Raw genomic sequence first — 19,356 nt, 5'->3', positions numbered from 1 at the left:
CAATTCCCCTCTCCCTTACCGAGCTCCGCGCTAAGAAAGCGCCGGTAACCCCGTCCGTTCCCTCCCCAACCGTGGTGCTGACGGTGAAACACGTGCCTGCACGGAGAATGCCAGAGAGAGCTCACCGGCCACGCCAGGGGCACGAAGCCAGGCGCAGCTACGCTGACATCGTGGCTTGCCCGCCATCGTGCCACGAGGGCGCGGGTAAGACCCTTCAGTCTCGTGGACCTGGCTGCTCATCCAGGTTCCACGCACACTTGGTCCACGGATCTGTCTGCTACCCTTGCCTTTGAGGGTGGCTTTTTCCTTTGCTTTTGTGTAAATGCATGTGGTGGCGCCATCTTATAAGTAGAATTGTCTAAGTGTGCGTGTGAAATAAAGACACTTTATTAGGTTGTAACTCGGGCTTTGCTTGCTTTCATTGCTTTCACTGTTATACGTGCATGATTTTCTGTATGGCTGTAAAATATGTGCCTTGTCTGAGTGTGCAATAAATGTGCTTGTTGAACTGTTCCCCGTTTCGTTGCGTCCTTTGCCTTGTTTGAAAGTTCCATCTTGCATCACGGAAGGAATTGGTAGAGGGGTGTAAGCACCCGGTAAATAATCATGTCCGTCGGGGCCGGCGATATCACCGCTCAGTTATCACTGAAGCACGGAACGGACCGCTTAAGCGGTTCGTGTCCTAGGCCGGCCAGCGGCGAGGTACGATCGCCCGGTTAACTACCCGCGCAGGTAGTTAGGTAGGTCGAGTTTGGCGAACAACCCTATCCTGCGCGGGTGGGCAATTGGCACGATCGTGTGTGGTTAAACCCCCACCCGTGACTAGCTCTTAGCGGTAGTTCCAAGGAGGGTCACGACTGAATTGTCTGTTCCGGTGGGCGACGCGGTCGCGATTTGAGTTACGCGGCCGATCGCACGCCGGGCGGACCGAAATTCGTAACTATATGTATATATATATGTATGTATATGTATGTATATGTATGTATATGTATGTATATGTATGTATATGTATGTATGTATATGTATATGTATGTATGTATATGTATATGTATGTATGTATATGTATATGTATATATATATGTATATGTATATATATATATATATATATGTATATATATATATATATATATATATATATATATATATATATATATATATATATATATATATATATATATTTGCAACCATTGACAGTATATTTCACATTACCTACACATGGTGTCAATTGTCAAAGAAGCAACATATAACAGCTCAGATTGCAACTTATTTATCTGAAGACCAATATGTCTTTCTCTTTGAAGTCTGAATTATCCATCCATCCACTGGGACCACACTCTGTGCAGTGTTGGTGCTGCCTAAGCAGTCTCCTTGGACACAATCCTGGACGGGTCGCCACTCTGACAAAGGATTCCAGCAAGCTGATACTCATTTCGCCGACCTCGGAAGGATGACAGGCAGAGTCAACCCCACCTGGTATTAATTCAACAGCCGAGGGGGATCTGAACTCAGGATCCTAGGATCCCAAGCCCACCACCCTATCCATTAAACCAACACCGGGCATGAATTATCAATGTGATTCTAAGTTTCTTGAATGCCTGACATCACCTGTCTTTTCGGAATGGTTGCTTGGAGTTGGATAATCGCAATTATATCCTTCTCCACGTGTCCAATGGAGTTTCAAAGCACATGGGCATGCACGGTCTCAACGTTTTATGGTTCACGCACTTCAGACACATCACGAGGATCCTCCTCGTGAGGTTGACAGACCATCATCATCACCATCATCAATTTGCATGGAGCACCCTTGCATAGCTCTCTATACAGAACGTCGGTGTTGCTCAATCAGCCTCTTGGCAAGGGCTGGTGGTGGATTGGCATTGCCTTCCCAGCAGTCAGTAAAGGCAGAAATTTATAAATGAACCAGGTTTGCCGGTGATAACTCGCCTCCTCTTTCAGAATGACGCCGAGAGGTCTTTCAGGTCGACCGGTGACCATTGCTGGCAGATTGGTTCTCCAGCTTAACGTCCTTCTGATGGAGAGGGCACACGCACTAATGCATCGCCTTCCATGCGAAACACAGGTTGGGCAGTTTACGTAGCTGGTCAAGCTTCAAGGACAGACAGCTTAAAAGTGAGTGTGCATATCTGTTAGCTGTCGTGCCAGCCCCTGACAAACTATAGGTTGGTTTTGATAGTACCACCTCTTGAGCTGATGGTAGGATTGTGCATTGCTCCCGCGGGCCATATAAACGGCGGTACTCAGGTGTACCTTCCATTCCTGCCTCTTCCATCTGTTCGGGTTTTGCAGAAAAAGGTTGGCAATGGTGTTTTCGGTTAAATCTAGGCATTACGACTTACAGCTTTGATATGTCATTTGTGGCTTTTGCACCATGTCGCTCTGTGGTTTCCATAAATGTATAACTTGGGTTGGCAGGATGACTTTCAGGTGCGCACTGTCACCTCTGAGCGGTCTCGCCTGTGTTGGAATCCCGACTGCATGCATTGATGTCGTGTGTGTATGTGTGTGTGTGTGTGTGTGTGTGTGTGTGTGTGTGTGTGTGTGTGTGTGTGTGTGTGTGTGTGTGTGTGTGTGTGTGCCGTCCATCGAATGGACGTTAAACTCGGTGTCCTATCTGTCGGTATTAGTTGGTGGACGTTAAAATCAAATCGAACATTCAATGGATGAGGTGCAGCTTATTGACATTTCGGAGAAACCACCGTCATCATCATTTCGATGGAGGAGAAATTCAATGAATGGACCATTTTGTAAAACGATGATGATAAATTGATGTTCAAGACCCTTTCGACGTGTTCACGAATCTCTGTGATGCATTTCTGATGGCTTCTGATGAATGTCCTCATTGTTGGCTTCGATTTTGTCGTAGTTGTAGATAAATTTGTGCGTGTGCAGAAACTTTTCCACCAATGTGTATGTTCTTGTATGTAATATGGAGGCCAAATGGCATCAACGTCCTCCTTTGATAGGCCATCCATATGTGACTATCTGGATGGTTCGTGTCCGATGAATCCGGGGATCGTCAATGACACGTTGTGCACCTACCTTTGTACAGCTCGCACCTGTAAGTGATGCCTTGCACCAACCTAGAAAGTGCCATGCAGTCCATGGTGAGTGTGTTCCACAAGTACTCCGGCAGAGAGGGAGACAAATACAAGCTGAGCAAACGAGAACTCATCCAGCTCCTCACCAGTGAGCTCCCCGCAGTCATTTCCGTACGTATGGCACCTTTACAAAATGTTTTCAAACATCTACACCTGTGTTCATTATCCCATATGGTTACCGTGAATATCCTCCCCTTTATCGTCACCGTTATGGACTTGTGTCATGTTTATTTTTTTGTGATGCCTACAATAGGAAACTCGCATCGTGCATCCATTTCTCCTACGAGTAGCCAAATATCAATGAAGACATCAAGATTTTGTGATTTTAAAATTTTATATATGATACAAAACCTTTTCGGATTGGCTGCACAATTGTGAGTTGTGCCATTTTAACGATATGAAAACGGTCACTATATCTATATATATATATATATATATATATATATATATATATATATATATATATATATATATATATATATATATATATATATATATATATATATATATATATATATATATATATATATTGGGTGGTCGCGAGACGACACTTATTCTCAGGTTTTCAGTCTGTCTGTTTGTATGTAATGGACAGCTCTGGAGACCAGAGGAGTCAACTGATTTTGATGAAACTTGACTGGTAGGTTCATACCAGGATCTCGTTGTATGCTTTTGAGCACCGTTGCTATGGACACCACTGTTGCCTAGCAATGGGACTTTGAATTTTTTTGAAAAAATCCGAAAAATATTTATATATTTAAATATTTTTTTCCGAAAATCAAAAATCGGCTTCCACGCTTTTATGCGCACTATAAGCAATCTCTTTGTCAAAACATTTCAGCCCGATCCGTCAAAAACTGTATGACTAGTATGCAATTATGTAGCGACCACCCATGTCCCTTACCAGCTTGTGTATATATATATATATATATATATATATATATATATATATATATATATATATATATATATATATATATATATATATATATATATATATATATTTATGTCAGCTTGGGATGGTGCAGAGGCAGCGCACCAACTTTTGAGTTGTTTTGTCTGCATTCGATACCATTCGAGTTGATGGTTGCCATTGCAACATAATTCAGCCAATCACAGCCGTGATCTAATCAAGTTGAGATAATGTCATGACGAATAGATGTCTGTAATATGAAAGGTAAATGTTCAACGGTTTTTGAAATCTTGTGTACGTACACAAAAGTACGTGGACGGATGATCGGTCAGTCGGAGCTCATTTTATAAGGGGCGGAAGAAAAAAAACTGTATCCTCGTACAAACTAGAATATTCCATGAACGTCTTAATCCAATGAAGATATACGTCACCTGTTATCATTACTCCATTGTAACTTTCCATAATTGTGTTCTTATTTTCCGAAGAACTTGGAAATTGGCAGGATTGATGTTTAACGTCGTCATGCGTGACTTTACGAAGTGAGGCAGCCATGTTGGGCATGTTTTGGGGTCATTTTCGTTCACAGCCATCTTTGCAAATCGTCTGGCTGATTGTCCGATTTATAATCACCGAACATGTTGAAAATAATAAATAATATCGCTGTCATTTAAAAAAAACAAGCTCAAATGAGCTAAGATCCTCGTCCTCTTAATGATGACGTCATTGTGATGTATCAGGTTTGCCATAAATGATCTGTGCTAATGCCCGGCTTGATTCCCGCAAACACAATTCAAACAGCTTGCCTAGTTTCGGAGATAATGTCATAGGCGATTTCCATTAGCGGCGATATTATGACGTCAACTTTTTTCTCGGAAGAATTTCCAAAATCGGAGATGGTTACTGCCTGCGGGTGGGCTTTCTGCATATACCTGGCAAGTTTCACGAAGATCCGATGAAAACTCTGGGTTGTGAAACAAAAAATAGGAATGACGTCATAAAAATTGATATGACATCATAGTGATGTATCATATGTGCGGTAATTCATCTCTGCTAATGCCCTGTTCGATTCCCGCAAACATAATTCAAAAAGCTTGCCTAGTTTTGTAGATATTTTTTTAGGCGATTTCCTACTTTTTAGGCTTTCGGCTAATATCCCGAGCGGAGATATTTTGACGTCATAACTTTTTTTCTAGGAGGAATTTTCAAAATCGGAGATGGTAACTGTCTGTGCAGGGTATTTTTACATATATATGCCAAGTTTCAGGAAGTTTGGATGAAAACTGTAGGCTGTGAAACAAAAAAGTCCACAAGAAGAAGATGAAGAGCAACAATGTGAGTAAGATTTAGAGATCCTCCACGAGGATCTAAAAACTCCAACATCTGCCCAACATCTGCCATCTTTAAATAGACTTGCCCTGGCTGTATCCTACGATTCATTGACGTCACGGAATGACGCAATTGGTCGGGCGTGGGGGCATTGATGCCTTTTTAAGTCCGTACTGTAGTAGTGTACTGTAGTAGTAGGTCAGAGTATTTACAGTTCGTGGTGGTGTTGGTCTTCAACCGTTCATTACCTGCTCCACCGAAGTTGAACGGAAGTTGTGTTTTCAGCCCTGTCTGTTTGTCTGAGTTTTGGTGTTTTCAGCCGTGTCTGTTTGTCTGAGTTTTGGTGTTTTCAGCCCTGTCTGTTTGTCTGAGTTTTGGTGTTTTCAGCCGTGTCTGTTTGTCTGAGTTTTGGTGTTTTCAGCCCTGCGTGTTTGTCTGAGTTTTGGTGTTTTCAGCCCTGTCTGTTTGTCTGAGTTTTGGTGTTTTCAGCCCTGTCTGTTTGTCTGAGTTTTGGTGTTTTCAGCCCTGTGTGTTTGTCTGAGTTTTGGTGTTTTCAGCCCTGTCTGTTTGTCTGAGTTTTGGTGTTTTCAGCCCTGTCTGTTTGTCTGAGTTTTGGTGTTTTCAGCCGTGTCTGTTTGTCTGAGTTTTGGTGTTTTCAGCCCTGTCTGTTTGTCTGAGTTTTGGTGTTTTCAGCCGTGTCTGTTTGTCTGAGTTTTGGTGTTTTCAGCCCTGCGTGTTTGTCTGAGTTTTGGTGTTTTCAGCCCTGTGTGTTTGTCTGAGTTTTGGTGTTTTTCAGCCCTGTCTGTTTGTCTGAGTTTTGGTGTTTTTCAGCCCTGTCTGTTTGTCTGAGTTTTGGTGTTTTTCAGCCCTGTCTGTTTGTCTGAGTTTTGGTGTTTTCAGCCCTGCGTGTTTGTCTGAGTTTTGGTGTTTTCATCCCTGTCTGTTTGTCTGAGCTTTGGGGTTTTCAGCCCTGTTTGAGATCACAATATTCTGTCTGTCTGTGAGCATGATATATCAAAATGTTGTGGATGGATTCGGATTAAATTTGGTGGACAGGTTGGGTGTGTGACAAGGATGAATTGGTTTGATTTTGGTGAAGATCCAGATCCAGATCCAGCCTATCAGTGGGATCCAAGATCTAAGGCGTTCAGCCCAGCGGAGGTGTGTGCTCTTCCGAGTGCCGTTGTCATTGCAGATGTAATGACAAGCTTCAAAGTTGCCCCACACGATTGGTGGGAAAATATGCCAGTTTCTGGAATATGCAGGATTATTGTACGTCCTTAATTATATGTACGTCCATGCCTGATGTTGGCTTCATGGTTTGGGTGGTGGGCTTTGGATCTGAGCGACCTGAGTTCAAATCCTGCTCAGCTGTTGAATTAATACCAGGTGGGGTTAATTCGACCTGCCATGCTTCCGAGGTCGGCAAAGTGAGAGCCAGCTTGCTGGTATATTGTGTCGGAGTGGCGACCCGTCCAGGATTGTGCCTGATAGCCAAGGAGGCTCCTTCAGCAGCACCAACACTCTGCACACAGTCTGGTCCCAATCTCCTCCTCCTCCTCCTCCTTAATTATATTCATTTATCTGTTTGTCTTTTGAACGCTCACCAAAGGAGCATTTCGAGTCAAAGGGAAGTTCACCATATCCATGTTGAGTCATTTTGAAATAATTCACCTGTTTAATAAACTATGTAGGGGAAACGATTCGTCTTCACGAGGATTGAAACACCTCAACGAGTCATAATCCATGTTAGTAATTCAATTGTAGTTCGAGGAACCCCAGTAAATGGATTAAAAGTAAATAAATGCCTGATCAAGAAGGGGGGAAAAAAAAGTAAGAGAATAATTAGTAGATGTTTACAACTCTCCCTATATCAAATACCTGTCGTTGACGTAATGATCACTTTCCCAAAGGATGAAGTGTGGTTCTTCATGTGACTCAATTACAGACTAATCACCGAAATGAGAGCTGCTCTGTTGAGGATTCCGAGCACGATTGGTGAACTTTTCTCAATGCGTAACAGGATTTTCCACCCATGGTTGGATTTATTTTTACCTCCGCCACCGAAGGTGAAGGAGGTTATGTTTTCACCCCCTTCTGTCGGTTTGTTTCTTGCAAAACCGAAGATTTTTCAAGTACATCGGCCGGTAGATTTTGTTATTCTGTCTGTCTGTCTGTTTGTCGTCGACAGGTCACAATTTTAACCCGATCTTCACGAAATTTAACCACATGGTAGAGTTTGTCATAAGGAAGAAGCCAATCGGTTTTGAGGCCAAAGATCAACAACTTTTGGTGGTATTTCTAAAACCCTCAATTTTTCATCCGATTCACTTGAAATTTGAAGAGGAGTTGCACATTTGGTCGTTGAATTCAATTTGCCAATTATTTTTGAGGTCAAATTTGTTTTATGGATTTTGGAAGTATCGTGGACTCTGCGCAGATTTTATGGACTCTGCGTGACGTCTTCTTCTTGTTTGTTTGTTTGTTTGTTTGTTTGTTTGTTTGTTTGTTTGTGCGCAGGATATCTCAAAACGTTGTGGACGGATTCAGACGAAATTTAGTGGATGAATTGGAAATCGTCATCACAGATTGGAAGTCGGCAGAAGCTGAGCAATCAAGTAAATGGAATACACTTGCTGAGTGAGAACAGACATTTTTAATTCCAGCTGACTGTTCCAGATATTGTAGATAATCTTGTTGGTGACCTAATGTAGCCATGAGTACAATTTCAAATCATCATAGTTGACTGGATGCAGGAACCATCTTTGGAGTTATTATATTTAGCTTGTTGCGAAGATGTACTCATTTTGACAGAAGAATATGTGTATGAGCGGACAGAGCTGTGTTGAGCTATCCCAATGTGGAGATGATTTAATGTGTCGATTAAATGAGCTGGAGAGGTTGAAGCTGATGGACAGAGCTATGTGGATCTATGATCCATCCTATGTGGAACTGATTTATAGTATAGATCAGTGATCTTCACTATTTTTTTTTTTTAGAGGGGGGCCACTTTTGCAGATAAGACATCAGTGTGAGATCTGCCACACTGCCTGCAGGACTCCGTAATGGCTGCTATTCGGCCCCGTCCACACGTACTCTTCCACATTGTGGTTAACTGGGCTGAAAGTGTTTGTACACTGCAACCATATCCTGATGTAGTTATGGTACTTTTAGGCTTCGTGTTGGAACACTCATTTGAAACCGTTGTGTCAATTTGATAGCATTTATGGCAGCTTATGATTGGGTGTTTTCACATTTGTGTATTAGCGACCGCAGGTCATGCATGGTGTCGGCTTAATGGTTCGGGTGGTGGGCTTGGGATCCCAGGGTGCTGAGTTCAAATCCCACTAAGCTGTTGAATTAAAACTCGGTGGGGTTGTCTCAGCCTGTCATCCTGAGTTCAGCAAAATGAGTACCAACTTGCTGGTGTCCTGCGTCGGAGTGGCGACCCATCGAGGATTGTGCCCAATAGCCTCGGAGACTGCTTAGGCAGCACCAACGCTCTGTGCAGAGTATGGTCCCAATGGATGGATGGAACGCACATCAGGGGCCACACTTTACGCCACTAGGGGCCGCCAGTGGCTAACGGGCCATGCCATGAAGAACAGTGGTATAGATGGAGTATCTGGAGAGATTGAAGGTGGTGGACAGAACTATGTGGACTTGCCCTGATGTGTTGCTGATTTAGTTACTAGAGATGGAAGTTGAAAGGGGAAGCAGTGCTACCAGACAAATGTTGAAACATCCATTCTAGGGTAATCAAACACCTTCATCTAGCTTGTATGATCTCATCGGAGTGCAAGTGCCCTCATGTGATTGAAGAACCTTATGAGGAAGAGCATGTCAGGGGAATATTGAGTCCATTCACACTCATTTATACTCCTGATGACATGGATAACCAGAAGGGCACTCAGTCGAGTGCATGCCTCCACCAGGCTGATCAGTTTATGTTTTGGATCCCACTGATAAGCCGGATCTGGATTCGGACCTGAACTAAAATTTAATCGTTTTGTTCTTGTCACCAAACAAAGTTATCCTCAAAGTTTTTCAAATCTGTCCACAATGGTTTGAGATATCCCACTATGTGTCGTTTTTGGCCCCATCTCTCAATGGCGAAAAATCACTTTAAAAATTCTCGGATCTGGATCCGGACGCAGATCTTCATCAAAATATAATCATTTCTTCCTCGTCACATACCCAAGCTCTCCACCCAATTTCGTCCGAATTCGTCCACAACTTTCTGAGATATTTTGTTCACATACAAAAAACAAACAAACAAACAAAAAGACAGACAGACAGTTGAAAACATCACCTACATCCACGTTCGGTGGTGGAGGTAAGGAAGCCATAGAAAAGTTTGCCCAACCTCAACCACAGGAAACTGCAAATGAGTATATTATATTGTGCTGCAGTACAATAGAAAATTGTATCTATTGTACTGATGTACAATAGATACAGCCCAATATCAAAATCTGTTCATAATATGATGGGCTACTAGTGTGCCAAATTTGGTGCTTTCCTCACAAAATGCACAATTGTTATGCTATATTTAGCTAAGTTGCCCCACTATTAACATTCTGATTAACATTAAAATGTCATCTGTAATAAAATTTGTAGTTTCCATCAAATAATCATCAAATTTACTTTGCACAAACATGGTTCAGGAAGTGGGGATTGGAAGGGTGAGGGTGGGAAGGCGGAGAGGTTGAATCGGAATTTCCCTTTACGTTTCTTGTATTCCCTCATTCATTGAAAAGGTGTGATGAATTTTCTGTTTTTAACCATTTTATTCAGAAGAAGAAGTCTGAATGGTGTTGAAGCTTTCCTCATCTACTTGATGAGAGTTTGGTATAGCTTTCTTAAAACTTAAAATTCCTACAAAATCAACATATATCTATTAGAACATGAAATGGGACAGCCTTGATTAATTGAGGTTTTTAATTTTTTTTTGTCGTGTCTTCATTCATTTGGTATTAACTTGAAAAAAACTTCCAAATCATTTCTCAACAAGGAGAAGGCAAAAGTTCTTGATAATCCTGTCATTGGATTTGGACTTGTGGCCTTCACTTGTTCACTGACCCTGACTTCAATTGCTCTATAGTGCTCTGATCAAATGATCAAAGGCAGATTCAGTGCTGCCAAAAGTGGCATCATGGCTCAGATTACACTAGATGGGTTTCATTTGCCTTCGTCACAGTAATCAGGCCAGGAAATTGGAATTCGTTTAGGGTGCCGGTGAAAACTCATCTACTCTTTGTGAAAGATGCAATGGGATCTTTAATGTCCACTCGCTACAACGAATAGGTGGCAGACCAAGCTTAATGTCCATCTGAAGTATGATGCACATTTCTGGATTAAAAAAAAATTTTTTTTTAAAGATCTTCTCCAGAATTGCTGAACCGATCAACACAAAATTCCTGAAACATCATCGATGGCATGCTTCAAGACTGCAAAGGAGAAATATCCCTATGAAATAAAATGGCTGGCATGGGACTTTCAAAACTGACCATTTTTCAACATCAGGAAGTTGAGGAATTTCGATGGGAAGAGCTGGATATGCATACAGGTTATAGAGTATAGCAATTATGATTTGAACACTTGTGACCATGTCCTGTGAATCATAATAATTAGCAACCAAGATGGCATCCATTGCAACTGAGACGCAAATGCCAATTTGAACAAGAGCAGCTTTTTTTTGATAGGTTTGCAGTTATGTCACTTTCAAAAATGCAAAATTTTAAAGCATTTCATTGCTTCTTCTTTCAACTTTAGGTTATATTGCTTAGAAACCTTCATAGTTGCTCGGCCTACACCGATGTCTGCTAATAGCTTTATCCTGCATGCAATTTATGTACAAGCTACTCCGTTAGCCTTCGATCGATTAAAAAATAAATAAATCTAGAGCAAAGTCGATGGCAACGTCATCACCATTGCACCAGGAATGACCCAATATCAAATTTTGAGTTAAAAAAAATCTGTTTTGACCCCTGTAACCCCAAATCCCCACTCCTTAGGGCATGAACCAGGGCCATATCACAAAAATCATGATGTATTTCATGCGTCCCTCAATGTTGATTGCATATATAAAGTTTCATTAGAATTATTCCAAAATGTGCGCGTAATTGCATATTTTGCCACTTGACCACACCCAGTGGGCGGGGCCAAAAATGATACTGCTTTCACACTTTCTTGCCATGTGCTGATCATAACTACCAAGTTTGGTGAATTTCTGCACAACCGTGTCGGACGAGATGGTGTGTCGGATAGATAGACAGACAGACAGACAGACGGAGCCGATTAAAATTTCCCCTCCCTTCCCCTCCCTTCCCCTCCCTTCCCCTCCCCCTCTTTAAAAAAAATAGTGTGGGGATGATTATTTCAATGAGGCAAGTGCTTTCCTTTGTTTCCCCTAGTCAGCAAGAGATGCTGCGGCGGTGAACAAAATCATGAAGGAACTGGATGATGACCGAGATGGAGAAGTTGATTTCAATGGCTACTCGATGTTTATCGCCTCATTGTCTGTGGCTTGCAATGATGTCTTCTTGAAAAACCTAAGCAAGTCTGGGAAGATGTGAAAGCTTTGCCTCTCATGTTCTCCAAAATCCCACTGTGTTTGAAATAGTTTCTCGTGAATGTGGAATCCCCCAGAAACGGCTGTCCGTGGAGCTGCATTTGCTCTCTAGAGGTGCTAACTGTTTGGAGATTAACACTCCATGCTTTGTGGGATTCTGAGCACATTGCCACTAAATTGTTTGCTTGTTATTGCATGCTCATATAGTACGAGCCGTGGAACGTGTTGTATCGAATTCTTTTGACCTTAAAATTTATATTTTCTGACACTTTGCGTCTTTAAAGTTGCTTGCCGCTGACATTTGAAAAGACAATGAAATATAATAAAACAAAAATAAAAGTATTCAGTTGTAAAATGTCCTTCCTTTTCCATACCATTTATTTATTTATTTATTTTAACAGGATTTAAGGCTTATGGAGGACCTGTTACACAAATCTCACGAACACACACACACACACACACACACACACACACACACACACACACACACACACACACACACACACACACTTACACTTTGCTCCAATCTTTCAATATTTTTCCCATTGCCATGCACCTTTGTTTTTCTCCTAACCTGACTCACACCTACTCCCCTAACCCTTTTTTTCTCTATCTGTTTCCTCTGCCCCTCTTTTGGTTTGTTCACCGACTTCCCCCTGTCATTTGGTTATCTCTTTGATGAGCCTCGACTTCTGTATATAAAAAAAACATCTGCTTGAAAAAATGGTGCAACACCTTCATCTACAGTCTACACAAAGGCCTACATTGTGCTGTGTGGACACAATTACTGAAGTTCTGGCTCATAATCATGACACCAAGTTCAGTTTACCTGATGGAAGAACGTTTTGCATCAACTCAAGAAGGTCAACACAGCAGCCACGTTTCACAAAGAATTGAAGGATTCCGCACCAGCACAGAGAAGCTGGTGGACCAGTGGGTTAATTGCAAGATCCTCAGCAGATTAAATAAAATAATGTGATACGAGTGAAGGAACAGCATCAGCTATTGCTATCCCTGCTATCGAGACATGAATGTGGAGGGTACGGAGCTTGGAGAATGACCGCTATAGAACTGTGCCCACATAAAAGAATGAGTAATTGAAGGAATTACAGAAAAGGATGAACATTTCATTTGCATACATATTGATTTGCAATTGATTTGTACCAAAAGTGGTTTGGTCAGATTTTAAATGGTTATTTTCTGAAGTTTTTTTTTCCATCTTATTGTTTTACCAGCAAAAGTATCTATCCCCAGTGATGGGAAAAGTTTAAGTTAATATATCAATTTAAATTATATCATGGACTTTAAAAAAGTTAATTGTGATGCACTCTTCATTTCACTCAGAGCCAAAGTTCTGAGCTACTTATACTGCCAACTGCGAAATGGTGGTGCAACATTGGGCGGCGTAGGTTGGATTCGTCTAAAAAGAGGGCAAAATATAGTTATTTTAAATTGTGTGCCACTCCATGAAGATCTGTATTAAATCTACTTAAATCCACATGTCCATGTTGATTTGAAAGATTACTGGAAGGGATAATAAAGTGACTGACTTTGGTCATATTACGGTTGTGGGGGTAGATTTAATAAGGATTTGACAGAGAATTTAGCATTGTGTATAGTTGCTTGGTCTGTGGACGTGTAGAAGGCATCTCAGCGTGAATAAGTAGGAAACCTGTGAGCTTAAGTGTTACGTGTCACCACATAGGGGTGGGGGGGGGGCGTGCGGTGTTAATTAGCCAAGGGAGTAAGAATAACTTCCCCAGCATGTGATTGCCCTCTGTGATTTTTCTCGATGTTTTTATATTTCAAGATCAGCAATGAAGTTGGGGAACACGTCCCGAAAACGACACCAAATGGGCAGAAAGCCCCCCCCCTTCCTGGGTTTGGTGCATGCAGGCCACACCCTGGAGGCGGAGGATTGTAAGACGGAAGATGCCTGAAGAAGAAAAGGGCATGGGAGGTTTCCTACAGCATAGGACGGGAGATCGGCAGAGCGCACACACGAGGTCGGTGTGAGGAACGCACAGGGAGGTGGCACTTTTGAAGAGGATTTGAGTCGGCTGGCGCACTTTTGTGAAAGAGGAAGGCTGGCACATTTTGAGAGGCATCGGACTCGGTTGGCTTTTGCATTTTTTGCCATGATCAGAGTGGAGGCACGAGGCGCAGTCGTGAGAAATGGACCCCGATCCTCGTGTATGTCATACGCCGTTACACTGGGGCTTTGAGCCTTGATGTGGAGCGCTGCTCGCCGAGTGCCTGGCTTACGTTTGTTCTGCTACGAGAGAAGTGACGGCACCATTATGCGCACGGATACACGTGCTGGTGGAAGCGCCTCGATTTCAAGTCCCAAAAAGATCAGCTCTGGGCCAAGCTAAGTACAAGAATATTCGAAGGAGGGCTTTTCTTTTGTGTTCCCTTTGTCTGTATTTGAGTCCGTGTGTGAGGTTCCTCGACTGTCGGATTTATTTATTTCATATTATTATCATTTCCTTTTGAATTATTGGTCTTTGTAAGTATTTGTTTTATTTTCATTAAATGCGTTCATGTTGAAGAAACTGTAGTCGTGTAATTGTAGTGGGTTAGAGGATAAACCCTCTGTCATCAGTTTCATTCCCCGTGTCCTCCGCCCGTCCGCCATTTCCCTCCACCATGTCTTTCAAGCATGCGTTAAAATCTCCTATAATCAACGTGTCTGCCTCCTATTAATAAGGAACCGCTCGGCTGTCCTGGCGGGGGGGGGGGGGAGAGGGGTTGGCGGTGTTAACTGCCCGTCACCACAAATTGGGTTGGGTGGGGTTAACCTGGGCCGGCCACCCCGCGACAGTATATTGCATCAAGAAAGGTGAAATAAAAAAGCAAAATAACCACTCAGCAACTTTTCAAATCCAGCATGGGAAGCCGCAGCATAAATGGGAGACAGACGAACGTACGGACAAATACCATGGTTAACAATATTTATAAGATGACGTCCCTTCCAAAGAATTTAAAAACAGAAAGAGAACATTCAGCCTATCAAGCCTGCACAATGGTTGCTAACCTATGGGAGTTTGTCTGTGCCCTATCCTTTTTAAATGTTGAGTGTCAAGGAAGGAAGCAACATCTGCACAATTAAAAAAAAATATTTAATATAATTAAATTTAAATTTTTAAAGTTTGAAACGTCCACCTCCTCGACTCATCGTGGACGCTCTAAATCTAATGAATTAAGTCATCAAGTCCACCGAGTATTAAATTTAAGTTTATTTTGCACCTCTTTGTTGAAGCCTATTACGAAACATTATTTTTAGGGGACAATGCTAAATGGAGGTTTTTATTTAATTAAATGATCGCCTTGCACTGAAACCTTTGTTCAAAAACTTTAAGTGTATGTTGCTGTTATCAACAACGCTGACATGGTTTGTTCATCTTTGTGATAATCCTGATGTCATATCTGAACACACTGCTAAACAAACTAATTCCATGTTGTATTTATATGTTTTAAACGTATCTCGTTTGGCATCGTGCATTTCTTCTGATAGAATATTGAGCTTTGCCTGCATGCGGAGCTTTTCAAACGCAGCACGGGAAGCGGCCGCCAGAGACGGGAGACAGACAAACGCACAGACAGACAGCACGGTTCACGTTATGTAATAGATGTATGACAAACAACCCTTGTATGTGAGTTGTGTCTGCAATTTATCTTGTAAATCACGAATTCACGAGAACATATTAATTGGATTGGAATTTAATGAGTAACGTGGCAAGCAAAATTGTATTCATCACCAAATGCACACCTTGCAAGATAAAACACAATGTAATCGTGTTATTAATGTAAGTAAGCAGGGGGGGAAAAAAACCTTTCTGTAAGAATAAAGAAGACGAAGAAAGAAGATCAGGTTCAGTTGCTTAAGAGAAGACCAAAAGATGTATATTAAAGCAGCTTCAATGTTCCACGGTATATAAATAATTTCACCAACAAATTATCATCAATAAATGGGCTTAGAGAAGGTTTTTCCTTTGATAATTATTTTCATATCTGAACAATTTAATATGGAATGCATTTCGTTTTTTCCGAACCATTTTCAGGCCATGAAACGTTTCCACGGTATGGATTCATTTCAGGCCTAAGCTTTCTTCAGATGTTCCACGAAGCATTGGTTACAGACGATGGTGAGAGACGAGAAGACGATGATAAACTCAAGAAAGTCAACATCTCCATCGTTATTCATATCCATGTTTGACATCAACGTACTCAGACCCGAAGCTTCATGGGCGTTCTGCCAAGAGGAAACAGCAAGCTGGTTCAATTAGTATTTGTGAATCTTCAAAACGCAAACTACAAGCTGTTGGAATCAGAATACAATGCTATTGTTACCTGGACATGAAGAGAACAATCTCGATGACTGATAGGAATCAGCCATCATGTGTGAACCGGAACGGAACATCTTCATAAACTGTAAATGCTTCCTTAATAAAAGCTCTTCCCTTTTCTCAGGCTGGTTATCATAGAATGTAGTTTGAATATTAATGTGTTCCAGACAAATAAAACTATAAAGATCATTCATATTTAAAGGAAAGGGTGTGTGGCTGTGTGTATGCTATTTTTGGCATCATCATCATCATCATCATCATTATCATCATCATCATCATCATCATCCCAGGTGCTTTTGCATTACCTTTCTCGAAGTCATTTGGCACAGGTGTTTGTAATTTGTTCAGGGTGACGGCGATAACTCGCCTACTCTTTGCGAAACACACCTTGGAATATTTAACGTCCATCAACGACGAGTGTGGGCAGGCAGGGGAGGTCATCCGGCTTGACTTCCTTCAGATGGACGTGCACACTGATGGATGTATCACCCGCCTGCATGTTAAAAACCAGGGTGTCGAACCGACTCATTCACCTAGTTTTGTTACAACTCATCCACAACTTTTTTGAGATATTGTGCTTTATGTCGTTTTTGGCCCATCTCTCAAGGGTGAAGAATCACTTTTTTTATTTTTTTAAATTACAAATCCGTAATATCATTTCAAAACTACAGGAACCAATACCAACGACTGATACATCTGGAGTAGTTTACCATTTGTCATACAGATGATGTGACCAATTCTACATTGGTGAAACTGGAAGGAATTTAAAACAAGATGAACATGATAGAGCAATTCTACTTGGAAAGGCGACATAGCCAGCCATAGCACATCATCGCCTGCAATCTGGCCAAAGATTTCACTTTCACGGGACCCGTGTCCCAGACATGAGGTCCAACAAACGACAGATTTATGCTGGAGGCATGGCACGTCAAGAGCTGAGAGGGTGGTCTGACTGGGGAGACCGTGGACGTACCTACACAATACACATCTCTGCTACGAATGGCAAAAACTAGATGATGCAAACAGCTGGACATGGTGAGCAAAAAAAACCAACAACAGTGGACCCCCAACACCATGCCCATCCATGTACAACACCAAATAGAAATTCCACCAATCACACAGCCCACACGTCAACATGCTGAGGCTTGGGATCTTTTGGCCTGAGGAGGTTCGCTCGGAAGCGGGTGAAACGTCTCCCGAAATGCTTGTTTATTACTAGATTAGCATGGTATATCTAGTTACTCTTTTGGTTGGATGTACCTTTTTCCTGTTAACATGTATAATCCCAATCACCCCAATTTTCTCTCATGTCATATTTCAAGCTCATGCTACCCACTCACTCACTCACTCATTGATATAAATGTTTAGTGCTTTCTAGGTGGGTTACTTCGACATCAATTACAAGGACATCGGGATACGAAGGACAAACTTATGTCAAAATGAGATATTTGAGCCTATCATAAAGTGAGGGCTTCAGATGGGTACACTAACATGATAAACCCAAGTGCTTACAAGATAACACAATATCTATAACCTTCAAAATGAAATAACCCAAACCCAAATAACCCAAACCTCTTGTCCACGATTCATCATTGCAAACCAAACTGGTATTGTAAGTATGAAAAGTATTAACATTCAGTGGTAGTGAGAAAGAAGAGAAACCATCTTGGGATTTCCCAACATCCACAACAAAAGAACAAATTTCTTACCGAAACATATCCGGGCATTTCTTTCTGAAACATGGTCAGAATCTCAGACCTGGACATGGTCGGTGCTCCATCTTTTGCCGCGTACTTATGGAAAACATCGATAAGCGTTTCGACAGCATTCTCCAGGGGAGAGGGCATCGTTCACTGTGTCACCTCCAAGAGCAAGTGCAGCTGCGGAGAAGCGTCGCGTTATGACTCTCCAACAATACTATATTTACATATATTCTACAATTATACACACGGGGAAAGGGGGAAAAGGACAAAAGGTGTGGGCGAGGTTAAAATGTTACATCCATCTCTTTTACCATCTTTTAAACCCCTCAAAAAGCACAGAAGTTGTTTAAAACAACTGAGATTATGAGAGAGAGAGAGAGAGAGAGAGAGAGAGAGAGAGAGAGAGAGAGAGAGAGAGAGAGAGAGAGAGAGAGAGAGAGAGAGAGAGAGAGAGAGAGAGAGAGAGAGAGAGAGAGAATGACGTGATCAGTAAATCCATAGCCTTATAACGTTTGCAAACATCATTTTCTGAAAGTAAAGAAATTATCAATCTTCAATTCAACCTGGAATCTTCTCTGTTCGCTCGTAAGCACCACAACGCTGCGGGGTAGCTTCATTGGCTGAGGGTGTGGTTGTGTCACTGATGCAGTGCCATTTGTTGGGTTTGGGCAGGAATTTGGAATTTGGCCATGATGCCAGCGATACTCTTCGTGAAGGACACCGTGGGATATTTCACGTCCACCAACGAATGCTGTCAGATGGGACGCCAAGTTGAACGGTCCATCCAAGGGACAGTACACATTGATGAATCACCGTGCCTGTGGAACTGCGGGATCACTGTTTACAGCTGGGTCTGTTTGTCTGTGGGTGGGATATCAAAAAAGGTTACTGACGGATTCGGACAAAACTTGGTGGACAGGCTGGGTGTGTGACAAGGACCAATTGATTCGATTTTGGTCAATTCGATTTTGGTGAGTTTGCTCTCTTCATGTCCAGGTAACTTATCACCCACACGCTTTCCTTTACAACTGACTTGCGTATCTCATTAACACTTCAGGCAATTAGTTTAGCTGATGCATGAGCTCACATTGACTTGCCCTGTTGGAGAGATGCCATGGGACCACAACTTATGTACAAACGGAAATGAAAACTCAAACCCAGACTATAGACAGTTCAATGGTGATCATACAGTTTTACACATGGTATTTCCTCCCCTGATTAGCTGTTTAAAATGTGTACAGTCTCCTAATGAGCATTCATCTCAAAAAGGTAATTCTAAATCATGAACACAAGAATAAAGGTTTCCCACCCCAGGGGTTAAGACCACTTGGTCCCATCATACCTGTGCCTTATCCACAGCACCCCTTGACGTTTT

At 41.9% G+C, this 19,356-nt stretch overlaps 2 protein-coding genes across 2 annotated transcripts; one reads left to right on the top strand and one right to left on the bottom strand.

Moving 5' to 3' along the window:
- Nucleotides 1-2,185: 2,185 nt before the first annotated feature.
- On the top strand, nucleotides 2,186-12,271 carry LOC147030614 (protein S100-A1-like). Its single transcript, XM_085874856.1, has 3 exons — nucleotides 2,186-2,313; nucleotides 3,071-3,230; nucleotides 11,772-12,271. Exons 2-3 carry the CDS (start codon nucleotides 3,087-3,089, stop codon nucleotides 11,931-11,933), a joined length of 306 nt encoding a protein of 101 aa, XP_085730982.1. The 5' UTR covers nucleotides 2,186-2,313; nucleotides 3,071-3,086; the 3' UTR covers nucleotides 11,934-12,271.
- Nucleotides 12,272-15,636: 3,365 nt separating this feature from the next.
- LOC147030613 (protein S100-A1-like) lies at nucleotides 15,637-18,560 on the bottom strand. The gene is made up of 3 exons (XM_085872101.1): nucleotides 18,545-18,560; nucleotides 17,988-18,158; nucleotides 15,637-16,184 (listed from the first exon to the last, which is right to left on the bottom strand). Exons 2-3 carry the CDS (start codon nucleotides 18,123-18,125, stop codon nucleotides 16,032-16,034), a joined length of 291 nt encoding a protein of 96 aa, XP_085728227.1. The 5' UTR covers nucleotides 18,126-18,158; nucleotides 18,545-18,560; the 3' UTR covers nucleotides 15,637-16,031.
- Nucleotides 18,561-19,356: the final 796 nt, after the last annotated feature.

The sequence above is a fragment of the Eptatretus burgeri genome, chromosome 3, assembly GCF_056783735.1.
Source record: "Eptatretus burgeri isolate ZD-2024b chromosome 3, Ebu_testis_v1, whole genome shotgun sequence".
In the NCBI taxonomy this organism is placed as follows: Eukaryota; Metazoa; Chordata; class Myxini; order Myxiniformes; family Myxinidae; genus Eptatretus; species Eptatretus burgeri.
This window is presented reverse-complemented; position numbering and strand designations above follow the sequence as displayed.

Excerpts from the sequence above, each read along its gene's own strand:
- LOC147030613 (XM_085872101.1), bottom strand. The coding sequence starts at position 18,125 with ATGCCCTCTCCCCTGGAGAATGCTGTCGAAACGCTTATCGATGTTTTC. Across the intron at positions 16,185-17,987 it reads AAATGCCCGGATATGTTTCG|AACGCCCATGAAGCTTCGGG; the intron begins GTAAGAAATTTG and ends TCCTCTTGGCAG.
- LOC147030614 (XM_085874856.1), top strand. The coding sequence starts at position 3,087 with ATGCCTTGCACCAACCTAGAAAGTGCCATGCAGTCCATGGTGAGTGTG. Across the intron at positions 3,231-11,771 it reads AGCTCCCCGCAGTCATTTCC|TCAGCAAGAGATGCTGCGGC; the intron begins GTACGTATGGCA and ends TGTTTCCCCTAG.